The sequence below is a fragment of the Eurytemora carolleeae genome, unplaced genomic scaffold (assembly GCF_000591075.1).
Source record: "Eurytemora carolleeae unplaced genomic scaffold, Eaff_2.0 scaffold44, whole genome shotgun sequence".
Lineage (NCBI taxonomy): Eukaryota > Metazoa > Arthropoda > Copepoda > Calanoida > Temoridae > Eurytemora > Eurytemora carolleeae.
In genome coordinates, this window is record NW_019396339.1 from 119,966 (window position 1) to 140,330 (window position 20,365).

At 30.3% G+C, this 20,365-nt stretch overlaps 2 protein-coding genes across 2 annotated transcripts; one reads left to right on the forward strand and one right to left on the reverse strand.

Moving 5' to 3' along the window:
• Positions 1-925: 925 nt before the first annotated feature.
• On the forward strand, positions 926-4,927 carry LOC111701268 (calphotin). The gene is made up of 2 exons (XM_023472463.1): positions 926-1,114; positions 3,036-4,927. The coding sequence occupies exons 1-2, from the start codon at positions 964-966 to the stop codon at positions 4,511-4,513; spliced, it is 1,629 nt and encodes a 542-aa protein (XP_023328231.1). The 5' UTR covers positions 926-963; the 3' UTR covers positions 4,514-4,927.
• Positions 4,928-8,401: 3,474 nt separating this feature from the next.
• LOC111701254 (microtubule-associated proteins 1A/1B light chain 3A) lies at positions 8,402-18,689 on the reverse strand. The gene is made up of 6 exons (XM_023472449.1): positions 18,595-18,689; positions 17,568-17,645; positions 13,946-14,032; positions 12,521-12,548; positions 9,513-9,580; positions 8,402-8,855 (listed from the first exon to the last, which is right to left on the reverse strand). Exons 1-6 carry the CDS (start codon positions 18,687-18,689, stop codon positions 8,792-8,794), a joined length of 420 nt encoding a protein of 139 aa, XP_023328217.1. The 3' UTR covers positions 8,402-8,791.
• Between the last annotated feature and the right edge of the window lie 1,676 nt (positions 18,690-20,365).

The following is a 20,365-nucleotide window of genomic DNA, read 5'->3' on the forward strand; positions in this document are numbered from 1 at the left end:
CAAATCATGGTAAAACAGTCCGTTTAAAAATGTCAATTTTACCAGAAAACATCTTAATTCAGTGAAATCATGATCATAAAACACTTTCATTTAACCAGTGACAATTCTAACAACTTGGACTGAGACGTTTAAATTGGGATTTTTAAATAAAAAAAATCCTACATCTAATGCAGTTTTACATTAAGAAACAAGAAAGTAATTGAGTCTTTGCCACAGATTCTGATTTTCTAATCCCTATATCTTTGCAACCCAATGTTGTAGACCTTAGATGTTTCAAACTATAAATTTTTATAGATCAATTAATTTTAGTTTGAAATATTAAAGGTTTACACAATCAGGTTGCAAAGATAGAAAATTAGAGTTTGTTGCAAGAACTCAATTCCTTTATATCGTAATTTAGATTTATCACAATAGGGTTTAAGTAATATAGCCCCAGCCAATTCATAATTTTTTTTCCCACTCCTTAGAAAAAAACTAAATAAAGAATGCAAGATAAAACATCTTTTAAAAAAGATTTTAATGTGACATCTTTCAGCTTAAATTGAAATATTTCTTTTATGGGAAACAAGTTATGAAAAACAATTGGTATATTAAACTTTTATTTTTAATTGCCCTGTGAAAATGTGTTAGGAAGGTTAATCCCCAAAAATCCCCCCCAAAAAAACAATTTTCAAGTCAGAATTCTGATTTTGGACATTAAAAATAGAGGTTCGAAAATGTATCTAGATGAGCTGGTTGTTGAATCTATCATTTTATTGGTTGGTTTAATGTGGCTCGAATCACGAAAATTATGTCGGCTAGCCCTCCACCCCTCGGTGAAGGACCCTGAGGGGAATCACCGCGGGAAATGTGAATAAGCAGGCTACTGTTGGTACGCCAGTAAAACTAGTGCAGAATATCCGGACCCATATATAAACTAAATTAAATACAAAACCTTCGTAGTTTTAGACCAAGGCCGCACACATGAGGATCGTTGCCGCCGCTTTTGTTTTTTCCCTAGCGACGCCCCCTTCCAGGGGGGACACAGCCCCCGTCTACGGTGTTTCAGAACCAGCCAACTATGCTTACTCCTATATCGTGAAGGATGATTATTTCGGAGTAGACTTTAAAGCAGGTGAAAACCACAATTAAATCAAAAATAAATTTACAAAATTAAGGTTTAGAAGTCATGAATTTATTTTTTCATTTCAAATATATTTAGAAATTATATTTGTAAAAGATCACATTAGTCAAAATTTCTTCATTTAAATTTTAGCAGAAATGCACGATTAACTAAAACAAATCGACAGGTTAATAATTTTCTCGGGGTTTTCAGTTTTTCAAGTAAAGCTTATTTATACCTGCAAGCAGTAATATTTTCTTATAAAAAAGTTAAAATTTTATACAATATTTTGCATTTTGGAGTTGAGACTTCATTGTTAAAGAATTTTAGAAAATATAATTTTTTTTCATTATTTGCTAAAAAAAACTTGAAAAGCACTTCGGAGGATAGCAATGTCCAACTTACAACGCTTAAAAGCTTTGTCTGATCAAATATGAATTTGACATCTTTGTTTATAATATTGAAAACTAAATTTTTTCAATTAGGATGTTTCTTTACTAAGTGACTTGCGCATTTCTAATGCAATGTAAACGCTTTTAAACCACAATATTAACCATAAAAAGATACAAAGGTTTTCGTAGTAAATTATGCATTGCCATCTTTGCATGGTGGTTCACTTGCAACTATGTTTACAGTCCCTTTACTGGGTAATCCCGTATAAGGGTTTATACAAACACAATTATAATCTAAACACAACCTTATTATAATCTAAACACAACCTTATTTTCTAGACTCACTAAATTAGTCCCTTGTCTATTTAGATTGATTTTGTCAAAATTTGAATTTAAAAAAAAATAAATTTTCATTTTACAATAAAGATTTGGAAAAGCTTGAAAAAAAGTTAAAATTATAAAAAATATCTATTGTGCTCATTTTTATTTCATAACTCGAAGTGTAGTTGGCGTTTTTCTCTGTTTTTTGTCAATTAATTTTACATAGAATTATTTATTAAAAAAATTAAAATACAAAAAATCAGATTTTGTGGGGGATTAGGACAGCAAGACCTGTTACAAAAACATGTTTCATAAATTTTTCCATTAAAATAATAATACTGGGCTACCCACAAAGGCTGAGACTTCAGTAACAAAAATTATTTGTTACATCAATGGTCCTCTGTAAAATGAACATATGTTACATCAATGGTCCTCTGCTAAATGAATATATGTTACATCAATGGTCCTCTGTAAAATGAATATATGTTACATCAATGGTCCTCTGCAAAATAAATGTACGTTACATCAATGGTCCTCTGTAAAATGAATATATATTACATCAATGGTCCTCTGCTAAATGAATATATGTTACATCAATGGTCCTCTGTAAAATGAATATATGTTACATCAATAGTCCTCTGTAAAATGAATATATGTTACATCAATGGTCCTCTGTAAAATGAATATATGTTACATCAATGGTCCTCTGCAAAATGAATATATGTTACATCAATGGTCCTCTGCAAAATGAATAAATGTTACATCAATGGTTCTTTGCAAAATGAATATATGTTACATCAATGGTCCTCTGCAAAATGAATATATGTTACATCAATGGTTCTCTGTAAAATGAATATATGTTACATCAATGGTCCTTTGCAAAATGAATATATGTTACATCAATGGTCCTCTGCAAAATACAGTTTTTGTTTTGTTTTACAAAAATTCTATGATTAAAAAGAAACATGTGTTTAAATAAGAACACGAAGTTCAACCTTATCTCATTATTGTGTCTAACACTTTATGTTCGATTAAAAATAATTTGTTGGAAGAAGATTTTAGGAGTTTTTAACGTTAGATTAGAACGTAAAAACATTCTTTCTGACTAATCCCTGGTCTAAATGTGTCTATACAGTATCTAGATTANCCCCTCCCCCTCCAAACCTTATGCATAGCCATGGTTAAAGTGGGTTATAAATCTAAACTAAAGTACTGTTTAGATGAGAGCCGTCAAGTAGATCTGACAAGTGGTTCCTACCAAGTTTTACTTCCGGACGGACGGATTCAAACAGTTACTTATACTGTTGATGGATATGATAGCGGATATATTGCTGATGTTTCATATAATGGAGAACCCAAACCTCAGGTTTATCAGGCTCAAAGCAGTAAACCTGCTCCAGTTTATAAACCTGCTGCTCCAGCTCCCGCATATAAGCCTGTAGCTGCCCCCGCATATAAACCTGTAGCTGCTCCTGAATATAAACCTGCAGCTGCTCCTGTCTACCAACCCACAAATGCTCCTACCTACACAATCGAAGCTGCTCCAGCATATACACCCACTGCTGCACCGGCCTACACACCCGCAGCAGCTCCCGCCTACACACCCGCAGCTTCTCCTGCCTACACACCCGCAGCTGCTCCCGCCTATACATCAGCTGCTGCTCCCACCTATACATCTGAAGCTGCTCCCGCCTATAAATCCGCAGCTGCTCCTGCCTACCAACCGGCATCTGCTCCAACATATAAACCTGCTTCGTTATTTTACCCTAGTTATAACCAGATAGCTGCTCCATCCTACCGATCTTTAATCGTTTACAAAAGTCCCAACTCCATTCAAGATACCCCAGTCGAGTCCGTTCAAAGAATTACGGAGGCTCCAATTGTTGAAGAGACACCAGTTTTTGAAGAATCGATTCCAGTTATCAAGGACATTCCCGTTTTTGTAGAAACTGAAGCTCCCTTTTTCGATGAAATTCCTGTTATTGCAGAAACTGAAGGTTCCTTTCTCGAGGAAATTCCAATATTCGAAGAAACTCCAGTGGCTGAAGTTGAACCAGAAGTCTCTATTGCAGGTATTATTGATCTTAGGGTTGCATCCAATCCTGTTCCAGTAGAAGATGTTCCTGCTCCTGAAATCCCCGACCAACTTCTAGAGGTCCAAGATGTTCCTGCTCCTATTGTTGTTGACCCTGCTGAGCCTTTAGAGGAGGTGGTTGCCGAGGTTACTGAAGCTCCTGAACCTCCTCCTAGTACTGAAACAGAAGCACCTGCTGCTAATCCTGCACCTGAAGAAACCGCCCAACTCAGAGCTACTGAACTTTCTGTTATAGAAGAAGCTACTGAGACACCTGAATCTGAAGAAGCTCCGGCTCCAGAAATAACTGAAGCTCTAGCTGCGGAAATAACTGAAGCTCCAGCTGCTGAGATAGCTGAAGCTCTAGTTGCGGATATTACTGAAGCTCCAGCAGCAGATATAACTGAAACTTCAGGGACAGAAGTAGAAGCAGTGGATGAAGCCGTAGCACAGGCCGAAGCAGTAGAGCAGAATGACGCTATTGAAGCTGAAGCCAATGTTACCCCTGAACCTAGTTCTGCTTCTCGAAGATTTGCCAAGTTTTCCCGCCAAAACAGTCGATATTCCCCAACCCTACAACAGCTTGTTTTCCCAAATCCAAGATGGCGCTCTAGACAGCATTAATTTATTCCTGAAGGTTGATTCATAAAACATGAAATTTAAAGAAAATTTCGTTAACTATTTTCATGCCAAATTTATGTAAACAAAATATGCACAGTCAGTGTACAAAAAGTATGGGCATTATTATAAAAAAACACGCTAGCAAATTTCATGATTTTTGAGTCACTATGTATTTTAATCAAAATTATCAATTATATAGAATGTTATTTATTTATTTATTATACATTTTGAAAACAGTTTTTACAAATAGGGAACAAATAGGTTTAATCCCATGTTCATTTAAAACTGATAAATATCGAAAACAAGATAATGCCAACTGTTTCATGTTGCTTTCCTATTCCAAAGCAAAAACTCAATTATCCGAATTTAATGAAAAACCCTATGTTCGTACCTGAACTAAATAAATAAACATTTAAATTGTTGAGTTTGTTTTTATTTCTTCCCTGTCAAGACCCCCAATATTCGGGGTGCATGCATTCCACTAAACATTGCAATTATTTCTTTTTAAAGTTTAGAGAATTTGGTTCAATTTATTTGAAGGGACTTTTTGGGTTTTTTTTGCCACTTCTAGAAAGTAACTAATGATATTTCTAATAGGGGCTTTACTTGTAATTTCAAATGACTCTCCATACAAAGATAAGAGGGCAGTTTGCTAGATTTATAATAGTAACCTTTAAACTGTTCATCGAGTTTGTGTGAATCTCGTAAAAAGGTGTTGAATATACAACAGGTTGCAAACAAAGTTTTTAATAATCAAAATATATATTAGTATATTAATAAGGATGTGTCAGACATCCTTGAACAGTACAGTGATAACCAGAAAACAATGGAATAGAAAGACGACATTACAGCAATAATTCAGCGTTTTGATGTTGTTACAATGGAAATATTGTTACTAGTAACTTAGCAAAGCACAATTGAAGTGAAAAGGGTCTATTTACACTATACAATTGCTATGTCTAATGTTCATTGAACTAGTTTAAGTTATAACTTTTGAGTTTAAAAGTCGTCTTCCTATTTCCGAGTTTTCTGGTTATCGCTGTATAAAAGGTTTACAGGGTACCGTTGTAAATCGGGGATGCTTCTCTTGAAATGGAAGGTGACTTGAAATAAGTCCTATTAATAAAACCAATATTTTCTAATCACAGAAAAGACAGACCTCTATTATGGGAATACCAGGATCGGGAGAATTTCGTTATCCTTTAACTCCTGGTTTAATTCGTTTTATGAATCAAATTTTTTTTTACAAAACCTTATTTATTCAACCACCGGTTGAACTCTTTTTGGTGAAACTTTATTCTTCTTTCAACGACTGGGTTTCATACCTTAATTTTTTTTTGGTTTTATTTAACTGCTGAAATCGATTTTATGTTGCAAAATTCTTTTTATAAAACATTTTCTTCTTTCAGTCCCTTAATTATGCATATTTAAAAACTTTTTCCTTAACTTTTTAATCATCAAATTCATCACATTTTTTCATAATTTTTTGTTCAACCACTGGTTTACTCATTTTATGAAACGTTCTTCTACTTCTTTGTTTTATTATTTTTTAAATTTTGGGTTTCTACTTTTTGCATTCAAATCACTGGAATCATATTTTTTTTACATAATCACAGCGATTAAAAGTAAAAAGTTTTTCAAGAAATTTTATTTTAATTAGTTGAAAGCAAAAAGTTGCTGAAAAGTTTAAAAACCAGCGGTTAAAAGCAAAAAGGTTATTTAAAATCTTAAACATAGGAGTTGAAAGCAAAACGTTTGTTCAAGAAATTTTTTTGTCAGCAGTTGAAAGCAAAAAAGTTGCTAAAAAATTTGAAACCAAGTCATTTAAGCTAAAAAGATGTTCAAAAATTCTAAAACCAGTGATCGAAAGCAAAAACTTGTTAAAAAATTTTGAACCTAGCAGTTGAAAGCAAAAAAAAAACCATGAAGGTGGTGGAAAGAAAAAAAACGTTTTTCAAGAAAAATTGTTTTCCAGTGATTGAAAGCAAAGAGTGGTTCAGAATCTTCAACCCAGCGGTTGAAAACAAAAAAAGATGCTGAAAAATCTTGAAACCAATGGTTGAAGGCAAAAAAGATGTTCAGAATTTTAAACCCAGTGGTTGAAAGCAAAAAACCTTGCTAAAAAATCAGCTGTTGAAACCAAAAAAGATATTTAAAATTTAAAACCCAATTGAAAGCAAGTTGTTCAAATCAAACCCAGCAGTTTAAAGCAAAAAAGTTGCTGAAAAATCTTAAAACCAAGGGTTGAAAACAAAAATAAATATTTGAAATCTTAAACCTAACGGTTTAAAGCAAAAAAGTGGCTGACAAATCTTAAACCATCGGTTGAAAGCAAAAAAAGTTTAAAATCCTTAAAAGTTAAACAAAAAATACGATTTTTGCTGTTTAACTTAGAGAAAAAAGGAACATTTCTTATTCTAGGCTGCGTAGAGTTTATGCTATATCTCAACCGCTCGCGGACTTTTTTATGCAATTCGTTTTTATGGGGAATGAAAGGTCAATGCGGCTCATCATAGATTTATTTTAATTTACTTAACACACATTTTAAATCCGTCTAAGTATCATTATTTGATTAAATAATTCAAATTGGGTGCATGAATTTTATTTTGAATTTCAAGTAATATTTTAAAATATACGGGCGATTAAATAAACACTGGGATTAGCGTTCTTTTAAACAATAATAAAATATTGTTTTCCAGGATCATGATATAGGTTAGAAAGTATTAAAATTTAGCGGATAAATACTATTTATTTTGGTAAATTTAAGTAAAACTCGATCAAAGTTCTTTCTGAAAATCTTACGCTTCGATGGAGAAATATAATTTTTTTAAACTTTATAAAAATCCATCGATTTTCAAAGGAGATTTGACAACAATACGGGAAAAAATAGTTCATCTTCACAAAACTTTTTAGAATAAAACATCAAAATGTACAAATTCTTAATTTTATACATTACATTTTTAAAATAAGATTAGTCAGAGATTTAATTATTATTAAATTTTGTTCAGTTTATTCAGATACTTTTCAACCTAAAATATAAATCCTTCAAAATAATGTAGTGTTAAAACTCGACATTTTGTTCTATACTTCAAAATAACTTTCTGAAAGACGTTGCGTTGCTTCTTCCATTTATAGAAACATATTGAACTATTAAAATTGTAACAAATGTATCAAGAACTAAAAAATTTTTTGTCTTCGTCTTTTATCGCTTTTTGAACAAACTATTGTAGTTTCAAACTAAACTATTTTGAAAAGTAGTATTGAAGTTCCATGAAGTCCGAACTTTTGTGTTGTGCATCTCAGGAACAAAGAAATATCTCCTTATTAAATTGAGTAATTTAATTCCTCCTCTGGTGGTCATACCCTTGCAGGGATTACTTAAATTGAGGGATCAAGTATTTATCCTCAAATCTATAAGTGACCACATTAGATATCGAGATCAAGCATTTAAGAGTTAACGAGCATCCAGACAAAATTTCTACCTCTGAATAGTTTTAGAAAATCCTTAGCGACCTGTCATAAGTAAAAGGAAAATAAAGCGACATGTCATGAGTAAAAGGAAAAATAAAGCGACCTGTCATAAGTAAAAGGAAAATAAAGCGAATGTCATGAGTAAAAGGAAAAATAAAGCAACAAGTCATGAGTAAAAGGAAAAATAAAGCGACGTCTTAAGTAAAAGGAAAAACAAAGCAACATGTCATGAGTAAAAGGAAAAATAAAGCGACATGTCATGAGTAAAAGGAAAAATAAAGCGACATTTCATAAGTAAAAGGAAAATAAAGCGACACGTCGCAAGTAAAAGAAAAAATAAAGACAACATTCAATCCACAACTTTCTCGTTCTTACTGTATCAAAAACAAAGAGCTTTCAAATTGGAAATAAATAAAAAGATAAAAAAAAATAATATTTATTTTAAATTAAATCTACATTTTACAAAGTTTTAAGATTTTAAACAGTAGATCTAGCTAATTTTGACCTTTTCAATTCGCGGCAATAAACTTGTACATTTTACTATATATCTACATGCTAGTGTAAACTGTACATTCAAAGTTTGACCAGTAAAGTGTTGTACAATGTACATCACTTATCAAATTTTGCAAAAAATATCAATATGTGTAGAATGTGCAGTGTGCACATAATGTGCAGACCGCACAAAGCGTTCAGTACAGAATGTGCAGAATTTACTGAATACACGAAATAAACCAAATGTGAAGAATGCTAAGAATGTACAGGTTGTACAGCATGTACAGAATGATATATATATAATTGTTTAGCCACCACTTATCCAAAAGATTCTTGACTAGCGTATGTAATGTACAGAAATCCGTCCTCATCCTTGTACTTTCTAAACAGAGAAACTTGCTAATATATTAAGTTTTCTTTCTAGTCTTATTCAATAAGTACAAGAGGTAGGGAGGGTCATGGCGCCATGAGCCACCGCTATGCAGACACGAGCCTCCAAAATTGACTATGTAGTACGAGCCTCCGCTCTGCAGCACAGCTTCTTTATAACTCTTAGTTTTTACATGTAATAAAAAATTTCTTTCATTACTTTTAACATAGTGGCACAAGAATTTTACTGAAGATTAGAGTTATCTATTGATTTTTCAATATTTGTAATTTATATTGGATCATAAAGGAGTTTGATAAGATTTATATTTTATAATAACATTTCTTACGCAGTAAGGGGTTTTTTAGAAATTCGTTTATAAATTGTTTTTGTTTTAACATATGATTTAAGGAATACCTTTTTGGGATTATTTTTTCATGTCAAATTTTTTATTATCTTAATCAGATAAAAAATTCCAAAAAATGTATTGCTTAAATCTTAAGATAATAAAATATCGAATAAAATAAAATTAACAATTTTTCTCAAAATATTTTCCTTTTCGAGTAAAAATGTTATTAACCACGTTATTAATCACAATTAGGCACAATTTATAATGATTGATTAACACTTTTCATCTTGATAAATGTATTTCTATCCAACATTTGTACAAACCTGTGTAGCTGAACTAGAACTGCGGATAGAACAGGGATATGTCCGTTGTCGATAAACAGGAAGAACGCCTGAACAAGAAAAGTGTTGTTAAAGGGACTGTTAACGTAATTTCAGGTGACCCGCCATTTAAAGAGTTAAATGTCTGATTTTTAACATCATTTGTCTTTGCAGAAATAATGGAGCCGCTTTTCTATTAACAAAAATCATAACTTGCTATAACAGTTCCCCGCAAGAGTGACTGAATCGGAACAGACTGACCGAATCGAACAGAAAAACAATTTTTTCTTTCTGGTGACCGAATGATGGTTTGAAGGGAACCCTTGTGAATTAGAACTTTTTTTAACGGAGGTTCACTTTAAATTACGAAGACACTTTCTTAATTAGAGCTGGACTCAACTTTGTGTAAGAACTTATTCTAATAAAATATTTGTGAATTAAGAGAATAATATAACTTTGGAGAAAAAAAACTCAGCGGGAGTGGTTGAGATATAGCGTAGTCTCTGCGCAGTCTAAAAAAATAAAAAAGTATTTTTTATTCTTAAATTTGAAATTGGTTCAACCGCTAAACTCGTATTTTTTAGTTAACATTTTCGACAATTTTTTTGACAACTTTTATTACATCAACCGCTAAGACATCACATATTTTTCTTATATCACATATCTTTTCTCAATACATTTGTTTTCATAACATCAAAAGGTACTTTTTTAATGATAAAAAAACATTTTTAAAGGGACTGCAAAGGAAAAATGAAAGGGGGTATAGGCTAAAAGCTAATCACTTTAGCTCTCGATCGCGACCCATGAAAGCTTTATCTGATGTTCCTATCTCGAGAAATTGATTTACAACTTTGTCAATTTTATACGAAAATTAATATATATATATATACAATTTTGTATAAAAGTAGTAGGTTTAAAAAGATCAAATTCAGCAAATAAGCAACCAATCCGAAAACGATGATATCCCAGAGAAAGCTAATTGTAAATTAGGTTTACTTTTATGTTTGTTATTTCTATTTTTAATAGATTTCATTCATACTATTATTTATACGTCCGTATTACTTGACCAGAAATTCCACCAATGGCAGTGCAGTAAAGTGGCCACGTGATACAGGCGGATGACACATGATCAGTATACTGCTCTGCCATTGGTGATAGTTCTAATTACGTGATTTAAGTTTAAGATTTTATCAATTTTACATATATAAACTTTCGTATAATTTTAACACAGTTTTATATAATTTTCTCAAGACAGGAACATCAGATAAAACTTTCATGGGTCGCAATCAAGAGCTAAAGTGATTAGCTTTCAGCCTATACACCCTTTCATTTTTCCTTTACAGTCCCTTTAAATCTTTGAATTAATACATTTTGAAAATCTTATCAATCTTGATGTGAAGTAAAACCAGTTTGTTTGTGTGGCTATAGCTCTGTTTTTAGCCTTGTTTCATTTTATCAATTCAGCAGATTGATGAAAAAACAAATTCTCAAAGATTGTGGATTTTAATTATTTTGATGGCGGAATTCGGACAATAATATGCACTCTAAAAAGTTGATTCGGAAACTTTTGGACTTTTTGTAAAATTATTAATTAATTTAACAACTATTTAGTAAGAAAACTTTCAAACTTTCGGAGATAAAATCTAACGTAATCTTGACATTTCATTGAAAATTACATATTTATAAAGATACAATTTTTCCTCAAAAATCAATTAAAAAAACAGAAACCGAAATTTTTGTTTTGGACTTTAATGTTATGAATGAGAGGCCCTTTTGCAGTGATAAATACATGTTAAATTGAAATAAAACCAAATGTAACAAAAATAATTTAGAACTAAAGGAAAGCAAAGAAGGGTGGATGAGAAGAAAACCAAGTAGATAAAGGAAAAGGTATTTAAGAATAAGAGGAAAAGATAAATAAGAATAAGAGGAAAAGATATTTAAGAATTAAGAGGAAAAGATATTTAAGAATAAGAGGAAAAAATATTTAAGAATAAGAGGAAAATATATTTAAGAATAAGAGGAAAAAAAATTTAAGAATAAGAGGAAAATATATTCTAGAATAAGAGGAAAAGATATTTAAAAAGAAGAGGAAAAGATATTAAAGAATAAGAGGAAAAGGTATTTAAGAGGAAAAGATATTTAAGAATAAGAGGAAAAGGTATTTAAGAATAAGAGGAAAAGATATTTAAGAATAAGAGGAAAAAATATTTTAGAATAAGAGGAAAAGATATTTAAGAAAAAGAGGAAAAGGTACTTAAGAATAAGAGGAAAAGATATTTAAGAATAAGAGGAAAAAATATTTAAGAATAAGTGGAAAAGGTATTTAAGAATAAGAGGAAAAGATATTTAAGAATAAGAGGAAAAAATATTTAAGAATAAGAGGAAAAAATATTTAAGAATAAGAGGAAAAGATATTTAAGAATAAGAGGAAAAGGTATTTAAGAATAAGAGGAAAAAGGTATTTAAGAATAAGAGGAAAAGATAAGAGGAAAAGGTATTTAAGAGGAAAAGATATTTAAGAATAAGAGGAAAAGATATTTAAGAATAAGAGGAAAAGATATTTAAGAATAAGAGGAAAAGATATTCAAGAATAAGAGGAAAAGATATTTAAGAATAAGAGGAAAAGAAGAAGAAAGGACGAAGGGTTAAACTAAAGTCGCATCATTAATTTCATAGGTTTAAGACTCAGCCGAATATACAACACAAAAATTCTCAGCTCAGATTATGTCAACAAGATCTAAATCCTAAAAGTATTGAGAAAAATAAAAGATAGCTTGGGAACCATAACTCTGCCTGGAATCTAATTTTTCTCTTAAAAGTCAACTCACTCAAGTTTTCAACTCAGACTTTTTAAAATCAAGTTTAGAACATTTTCCGTTGTTATATTGAGTATCCCACACAGAATTTGATGCAAATCAGCCCAAGGGTTATTGAGTTCTGATTGGATATACAAACAACAAACAGAGATTACTATTGTGATCATAAAGGTAAATGTATTTTGTAAATACCTGAGTAGGGGTCAGCTTAAGTCGCATTCTGGAGACAAACAAATATTGTTTTACAATAATAATATTGAACATAAAGTGTCGTGTTATCAAATTCAATTTATATTTGAAATTCGGAAAGTGGGAGGTAGTTAAGAACTGGTTGTATGATCCTTTGTCTTGGTATGATCAATGTTCTTAAGGGACTGTGAACGAAATTTCAAGTGACTATAGATTGGCATGTCCCATACCTAACGATACTCTTTATCAGTCAATAGTTATCCTTATTTTTGTGTATGACAAAGGATTGTTGGGAAACTAAGAGTGGCATGGAGTGTCAATTAAAGTTCTATAGTTTCTTTGTGTACTGTAACTCCTGTAATACAAGTACATGAATTTGTACTATACTCACTCAGGTTTTCTCAATTAAAGTTACATCTATAGTTTCTTTGTGTACTGTAACTCCTGTAATACATGAATATGTAATTTACCCACTCAGGTTTTCTCAACGTCATGGTTAAGATTGAATTAACAAATATTTACGTAACAAATTTTTATGTAACAAATATCTACGTAACAAATATCTATTAACAAATATCTATATAACAAATATCTATATAACAAATATCTAACTAACTCATATAAATGTAATAAATATTCACGTAACAAATATCTACTTATTGGGAGTGTTCACGAAAAACGAAAGGGGGTATAGGCTTACAGCGAAAAATAAGCGCTTTTGATTGCTACTAATCTTACTTCTATCTGTTGTGTCTATAAGGAGAAAATTGTTAAAAAACGACTTGTGCTGAAGAACGTAGCGTCCATACAAATTGAGAAAGTTGCAACATTCAATTCGGATCGTGAAATAATCAAATTAATTCCAAACAAATCTTTCAGATATTACAAACAGTCGTCATCGATTGTTTTTCGACTCATTTGATTGCGAACACTCCCTATAGCAATCATCTACGTAACAAATATCTACGTAACAAATATCTACATAACAACCATCTACATAACAAATATCTACCTAACAAATATCTTTGTAACAAATATCTACGTAACAAATATCTACCTGACACACATATGAAATAAATATCCACGTAACAAATATCTACATAATAAATATCTACGTTATACATATCTACGTCACGTAACAAATATATAAGTAATAAATGTCTACGTAACAATCCGTTGTATTCAATTTCGAATTGAAATATAATAATAAACAGATAATTAAAAATTGTAATTTACTTAAAAAGCGAGGTAAATCGCAAAACTCACGAGTAAACTGTTTTTGTCTCAGGACAAATAAGAATCCATGGGATTGTGATATTTTAGTGAAAATACCAAAAAAAAGTCTCTCAAAATGAAGAATATATTTTTTAAACAAAATTTTCCCGCGAGATTTTGGGCATTTTTGCAAAAAAATTTTTTTTGTTTTTCCTGAGTATATTTGCTAGCTGGGAAAGGGTCAACTCCTCCGGAACAAGAAACTTCACTTTATCTATTTCCGGCAGAACTTTCTCTTTTCTAAACAACAATATATAAATATTTATTTATTTTTATATAATCATAATGTTTGTTTTTGTTACATAAAAAAACTTTATATAATTGGTTAACCCAAAAATGGGAAATAAGGGTTTCCAATTGGAATTCCGTTGCCCGGAGTTGTGCGGAAATGTGGAGGAATTGCGCGGAACCGCTTCGCAAGTGCTTTCCCATTCTTAATTGCGAGTAACAAATTTATGCAGCAGACACAGTGAATCCCAGATATATGAATAAATAGTAAGAGTTTTTAAAATGTCATTTTACATATTTAAGATCAAATGCCGCGGAAAAATGAGTTTAATATTAATATTTAAAAATAAAAAATAAATTTTTTTTTAAATTATCAAAAAACTTATGACGGTCTATGTATTTATATATCTGGGATTCACTGTACAATAATGGAAATGGACAGAACTGTTCGATGCAGATTTTTGAAAATTATTTTAAATTCCTCAACATTTTCCAAATCATAAAGTTTCTTGTGGTTAAGGTACAATAACAATTTAACATGACATTTTCATTTGTTCACATTAGATGAAAATTAAAATGATCTTTTTGGTTAAAATTAAAAGGTTCGTTTAAGAGAAATTACGATTTTTTAAACTTTTAAAATTTTGAAACACAAACGAATGGAAGTTGAACGGAATTGCAATGAAATTGCGCGCACTCAAGAGCTCGCAAATTTGTGCAAGTAAAATCCCCTTTGAAAAACCACGTTGGAAACCCCAGAATAAATGAACCCGTATTTCAAAGAATTCTCGTAAACATTTGTATTATTAAAAAAAAGTTCCAAGAAGTTTTAGAAGATCTTAAGAATATTAAAAAACGCCCTGAGCCCTAACTTTACTTTTATTTGATATAATTATGTGATTGTAATCATTTTACTTATTACTTTACTACATATTATAACTAATATGAGAGTGAAAATGTAGACTAAAGAATAATACAAAAATAATGATAAATTAAAATAATAATTTAGCTTAAAAATATATTTTACTTTATCAAAAATTATATTTCTAAGTGTCCTTATGAAATTAATGATTAATAATTAATTAATTAATGATATCGTACTGCTAACGATATAAAATATTTTAGAATGTTAATACAAAATGTTGATAGGATCTTATCCGGATCCAGGATCCATTCAGAAAAAGACTGGATCAAAATCTAGCTCGTGAATTATTTTATAATTCTTTTTTATATTTTTTGTTGTTGCTAATTCTCCTGAATTATTTTCATCTGATTTCAGTGATTTTTACGTAGAAATTTGATTTACAAATAATTGATGTTAATGTTCTGGTTAATACAAGGAACTACATGTTTGCGGATTCGGATCCAAGAAACTAAAATATTGCCTATCCTTAGCAATGAAATATAAAAAAACAATGCATTTGATAAGAATAGGTCAGTACTTCCAGATGTCGAATCGTTTCTATGAAAAAGAAAAAAAAGTTAAAGTTTATCTTTAGCTAAAATCTCTAGTATTGAATACCATTAATCCCGATTGTTAAATCTTTGTATCCATTGTTGACACTTTTGATTTTTTGCTTAATCCTCTCTTTTTGGATATCCCTATTGGGGTCCTACAAACGAAACTATTCTCATTGGTTGCGCGCCAAAATAAAAAAAATCCACTTCTGACCAGCTGTAAGGTTTCTACAATCGACACTCTGATTGGTTGCATTTAGATAGTTACATGAGATCTTAATGAAAGATTAAATTAATCTTAAGATTAATATAAGAAGAGATTAGTCTCGATGTCCACAATTCTATATTTTCAAGTTTTTTTTTAAATCTTAAAAGATGATTAATTTGAAGGATTTGTGAAAACTTGCAATTCATTATTTCTAGTTATTAGATTGAATTTCAAAACTATTTGGAATTTTCTGCGCTCATTCATTGGATAAACATAATATTGGAAATTAGGTTAATGAGAATTCTCTCAATATATTTAATTAGATTCTTAAAGGAACTCCACTAATTAGACGTATGCTAAAAAGTTACACAAGCTACACACAACAAGTCATTAGATACACAACACTTGAAAAGCAATCAAGAGACATTCATACAAGACGTATTTGAAGTTACAGTGCTATGTACTTAAAAAAAGACAAAATTACATTTTTGGCTTTTGTAAAAATGTACACTTTGCAAAAAAATGACTATTTCATTTTGCAGGAAATAAAGAGTTCCCGAAATATTGTCCATAAATTTAAATCTTTTGTATTAACGTACTAAGCAACAATTATCACTTAATTTTGTATTCATGGGCATAGGGCAATTTCGTACAAAAACTTTGACCTTTTGCATTCATGCGCAAAAAATGTATGCAAATGACTTTGCAATTTAGTGCAAAATTGGCTTTTTGTTTGTTTGAAAATGATGCACAAAATAGTGTAAAATATAATTTCATGTGAAACCCACACGAAAATCTACTGTTTTGTGAAAACCCTATTTAAACACACTCTCTGATCATGTCCAGTCAAAGGCTTAAAGGGTACTGCTTTAAATCAGACATTGCCCTCTTTGAATCCCTTTTATTCTCACGATCTAGAACATATACAATTGCTTTTCTGACTTTGATTAATGTTTTATAAGTTATTTATTTGATAGTTTCTTAAGCAAAGCTTTTATCTATTTGACGTCAATAGTTAATTACTAATGAAAAATACATTGGAAAGAGTGAGGTCCCCCCCTTCCCCCTTCCCCCTCATCCCTGTAAAAAGGTAGGTGCAAGAAGAGACCGAGGGCACCTTCCTGTCTCTTTAATTGGATTAAAAAAGTGGGGGATCATTTTCCCCACCCCTGGTCGTGTGTGTGTGGTTTAGCATCAAAATTAAAAAAAAACAAATTGTGTCCCCCCCCCCCCTCCTGGAAAAGTGAGAACATAAAATTTATTTAAAATCCAAAAACCTTTTTTTTCTTCTCAATAGCTTTTCAATTTCAATTCAAGATAGAAACCATGTAAGATTCATTTTTGTTTTTCCTAATCTTTGCAAAAATAAACGAAACCATGTTATAAAATTCAATTTTAAAATTGGCAATTTTTGCTGTAGAAATCAAGTTTTGATATTACAAACTATAAACCGAATTTCAAATAAAAAAGCATTTCCTTTCATTGAAATTTTTCATACTTCAATTTCTGGGAATGATTATTAAAGAGTATTTCATTTTATTAATGTAATGTACCTGTATCTAGGGATGGATCGTTAACATTTTTTTAAAACCCAAAAAATCGTTTCGTTAACGTCGTAGAAAAAACTAAAAGTTGTTGTTTAGTTTTGGTTCGTCGTTTTAGATTTTTGACGATCGTTATCGACCATTAACACCAACCCTTCGTTAACGATAGTTAACGACCATTAGCGACATATTCGCTAATTGCTAAATAGGCCGTTTAAAACGATTAGTTCGTTCTTTTTGACTCGGCGTTTTTCTAAAAACTCCGATATCGTTCGTTTAAAAATAAATCAAAAACGAAAAGAAAAACGATAGTTTTTTAAACGATTAACAACCCTACCTGTATCTTTCAACAATCACGGGAATTTTGCGAGGAAACTTGGTTCTACAAGGGGGAAAATATTTTACAGGGGGAGAATATTATACAGGGGGAAAATATTATAAAAGGGGGAAAATATTATAAAAGGGGGAAAATATTATACAGGGGGAAAATAATCTACAAGGGGAAAAATATTATACAGGGAGAAAATAATCTACAAGGGGAAAAATATTATACAAGGGGAAAATAATCTACAAGGGGAAAAATATTATACAAGGGGAAAATAATCTACAAGGGGAAAAATATTATACAGGGGGAAAATAATCTACAAGGGGAAAAATATTTTACAGGGGGATATTATTATAAAAGGGGGAAAATATTATATAGGGGGAAAATATTTAAAAAGGGGGAAAATATTATACAGGGGGAAAATATTATAGAGGGGAAAATATTATAAAAGGGGGAAAATATTATAAAAGGGTAAAAATATTATTTTATGAAAGAGGGAAAATATTATAAAAGGGGGAAAATATTATTAAGACTCAAACTTTGTATAAACTGATAAATTTCTCAAAAAATCATTTAACATCATTAAAAATTATTAAATACTATTAAAAGCCATTCAAAAAAATAATTTTCTTGTTAAAAGAAGGTTCACGGTGTAAAAATAAGATCGGTAAAGCAAAGAACAATAAGGGGAGAGGGGGTTCTGAAGAAATAAAATGATTTGATTTGATTTTTTCTGAGATATTCAGTTGTTTTTAAAAACCTTTAAAAGAAAGTAAAATAAGAATAAAAATTAATATTTTCTGAGATATTCAATTGTTATAAAAAACCTATAAAAAAATATCCGGAAGCCGAATTTAAAGAATTTAAACCGAGTCGTTGATCCGCCAAACGTTGGTTGAAATTGAGGGCCGGCTCAAATCTCGTAACACTGGATAAAATTTTAAGCGGAACAATCCATGTTTGGACCGCGTCTCATATTTAAGCCCCGGATCAAACACTAAATATTTGAATTGAATTGAAAATATTATATTTGTATCACCTTGGAGTGTCTTCAGAATAAAGCAGACTTTTCTCGTCGCTCATATTCATATCTACAATATTCATATCTACAATATTCATATCTACAATATTCATATCTACAATATGCATATCTACAATATTCATATCTATTATATTTGTATCACCTTGGAGTGTCTTCAGAATAAAGCAGACTTTTCTCGTCGCTCATATTCATATCTACAATATTCATATCTACAATATTCATATCTACAATATTCATATCTACAATATGCATATCTACAATATTCATATCTACAATATTCATATCTACAATATGCATATCTGCAATATTCATGTCTGCAATATTCAAATCTACAATATTCCTATCTACAATATTCCTATCTACAATATTCCTATCTACAATATTCATTTCTACAATATTCATTTCTACAATATTCATATCTACAATATTCATATCTACAATATTCATATCTACAATATTCATATTTTTCCATTTTATTGCTATACAAATTTTTTGGTGACTTAATCACTCTTCTGCAGCATGAGCAAAGAGCTTTATTATATATAGATAAATAAATCGAAACTTTCAAAATCTCTAAATACATATATTTTTTGCTTGTCTGTTATTTTTTTGTATCCAATCAACGTCTTAAAAACTAAATCTATCGCGCAACGGGCTAAAAATTTTGGAAGGTTTATGAACTTATTTCATTTTAAAAATCCACAAATTTTAGAGAAAAGGGGCGCTTGAAGCCTAGACTATATTTGTATTTATGAAAATATATAGAAGAAAATATTTAATATTAATTAACTACAAATATGATATTAATGTATTGTGTAGCTTTGTTAAGTAAGTAGAAAATATAAAAAAATAATAGATTGCACTGATTTTGCAGTTGTTGGAAATATTACTTCATTAAAATGTTTTGCTGACAGATGTTCTATTCTTTACAGTTTCTCGGTAATATTTTTTTGATTTAAAATCAACTTAACAAGCTATCAAGAAATCAAAACAAAAAGAATAAAAATTATGTTTTTTGTTGAGTGATGGTACAAAATGTTTAGTATTCAGTAAACAACTCGTACTGTTGAGTTACAAAGGTACCCTTCAACCTTTATCTGAGTGAAAATGAGATTTAAGTTGGGTATTATATCAATACAATAAAGACGACTTTTGAATTAAATTTGATTTAAACTACGCTTTTAAACAGCATGAAATGAATACATAAAAGCATAAAAGCCAAAAGAATTGATCAATTTAAAAAAAGCTTCTCTTTGATTACCTGTAAACTTGAAATTTGAAAAAAGCTTGTTAACAATCAAACCTTAAATAAAAAGTCGTCTTCATTGTACTGATATAATCGCACACCATCGTGAAAAAGAAGTTCAAAGTAATATGCTCACAAAATCCTCTAAATGGATGATGTCACAGTTTTGAATCGTCTTCAATTGTTTATGAATAATTATTCATATTTTCCGCTGAAAGTTAAAGGCTAGTGTTTCCCATGGAATTTGTCCCAAAATCACCAAGAGAGGTTTATGGATGGAAACGCTTGCTATGCTTCTAAAAAAGGAATTTTTGTTAACTAAGCTTCTAAAATCAACTTCTATCGATGTTTATCATAATTCTTGAGAAAATTCAAAATTCAATCTAATCTGCATATCGCGATTGATATGTGTTAAAAAATTCAACAGCGTAAAATTAAAATTGAGTGAGTAAGAACGTTTTTTCTTAAGTCTCAATTTATAGTCACTAATTACATTAACTACACATTTATTCTGTAAAAAAA

Bases quoted from the DNA above. Each gene is read 5' to 3' on its own strand.
- LOC111701268 (XM_023472463.1), top strand. From the start codon at position 964: ATGAGGATCGTTGCCGCCGCTTTTGTTTTTTCCCTAGCGACGCCCCCT. The intron at 1,115-3,035 runs GTGAAAACCACA...AGTACTGTTTAG, and splicing joins CGGAGTAGACTTTAAAGCAG to ATGAGAGCCGTCAAGTAGAT.
- LOC111701254 (XM_023472449.1), bottom strand. From the start codon at position 18,689: ATGAATATTGTAGATATGAATATTGTAGATATGAATATTGTAGATATG. The intron at 12,549-13,945 runs GAAAAACAAAAA...GTTTGTCTCCAG, and splicing joins CAGCTAGCAAATATACTCAG to AATGCGACTTAAGCTGACCC. The intron at 9,581-12,520 runs GTATTTACAAAA...TTTCTTGTTCAG, and splicing joins TTAAGCTGACCCCTACTCAG to GCGTTCTTCCTGTTTATCGA.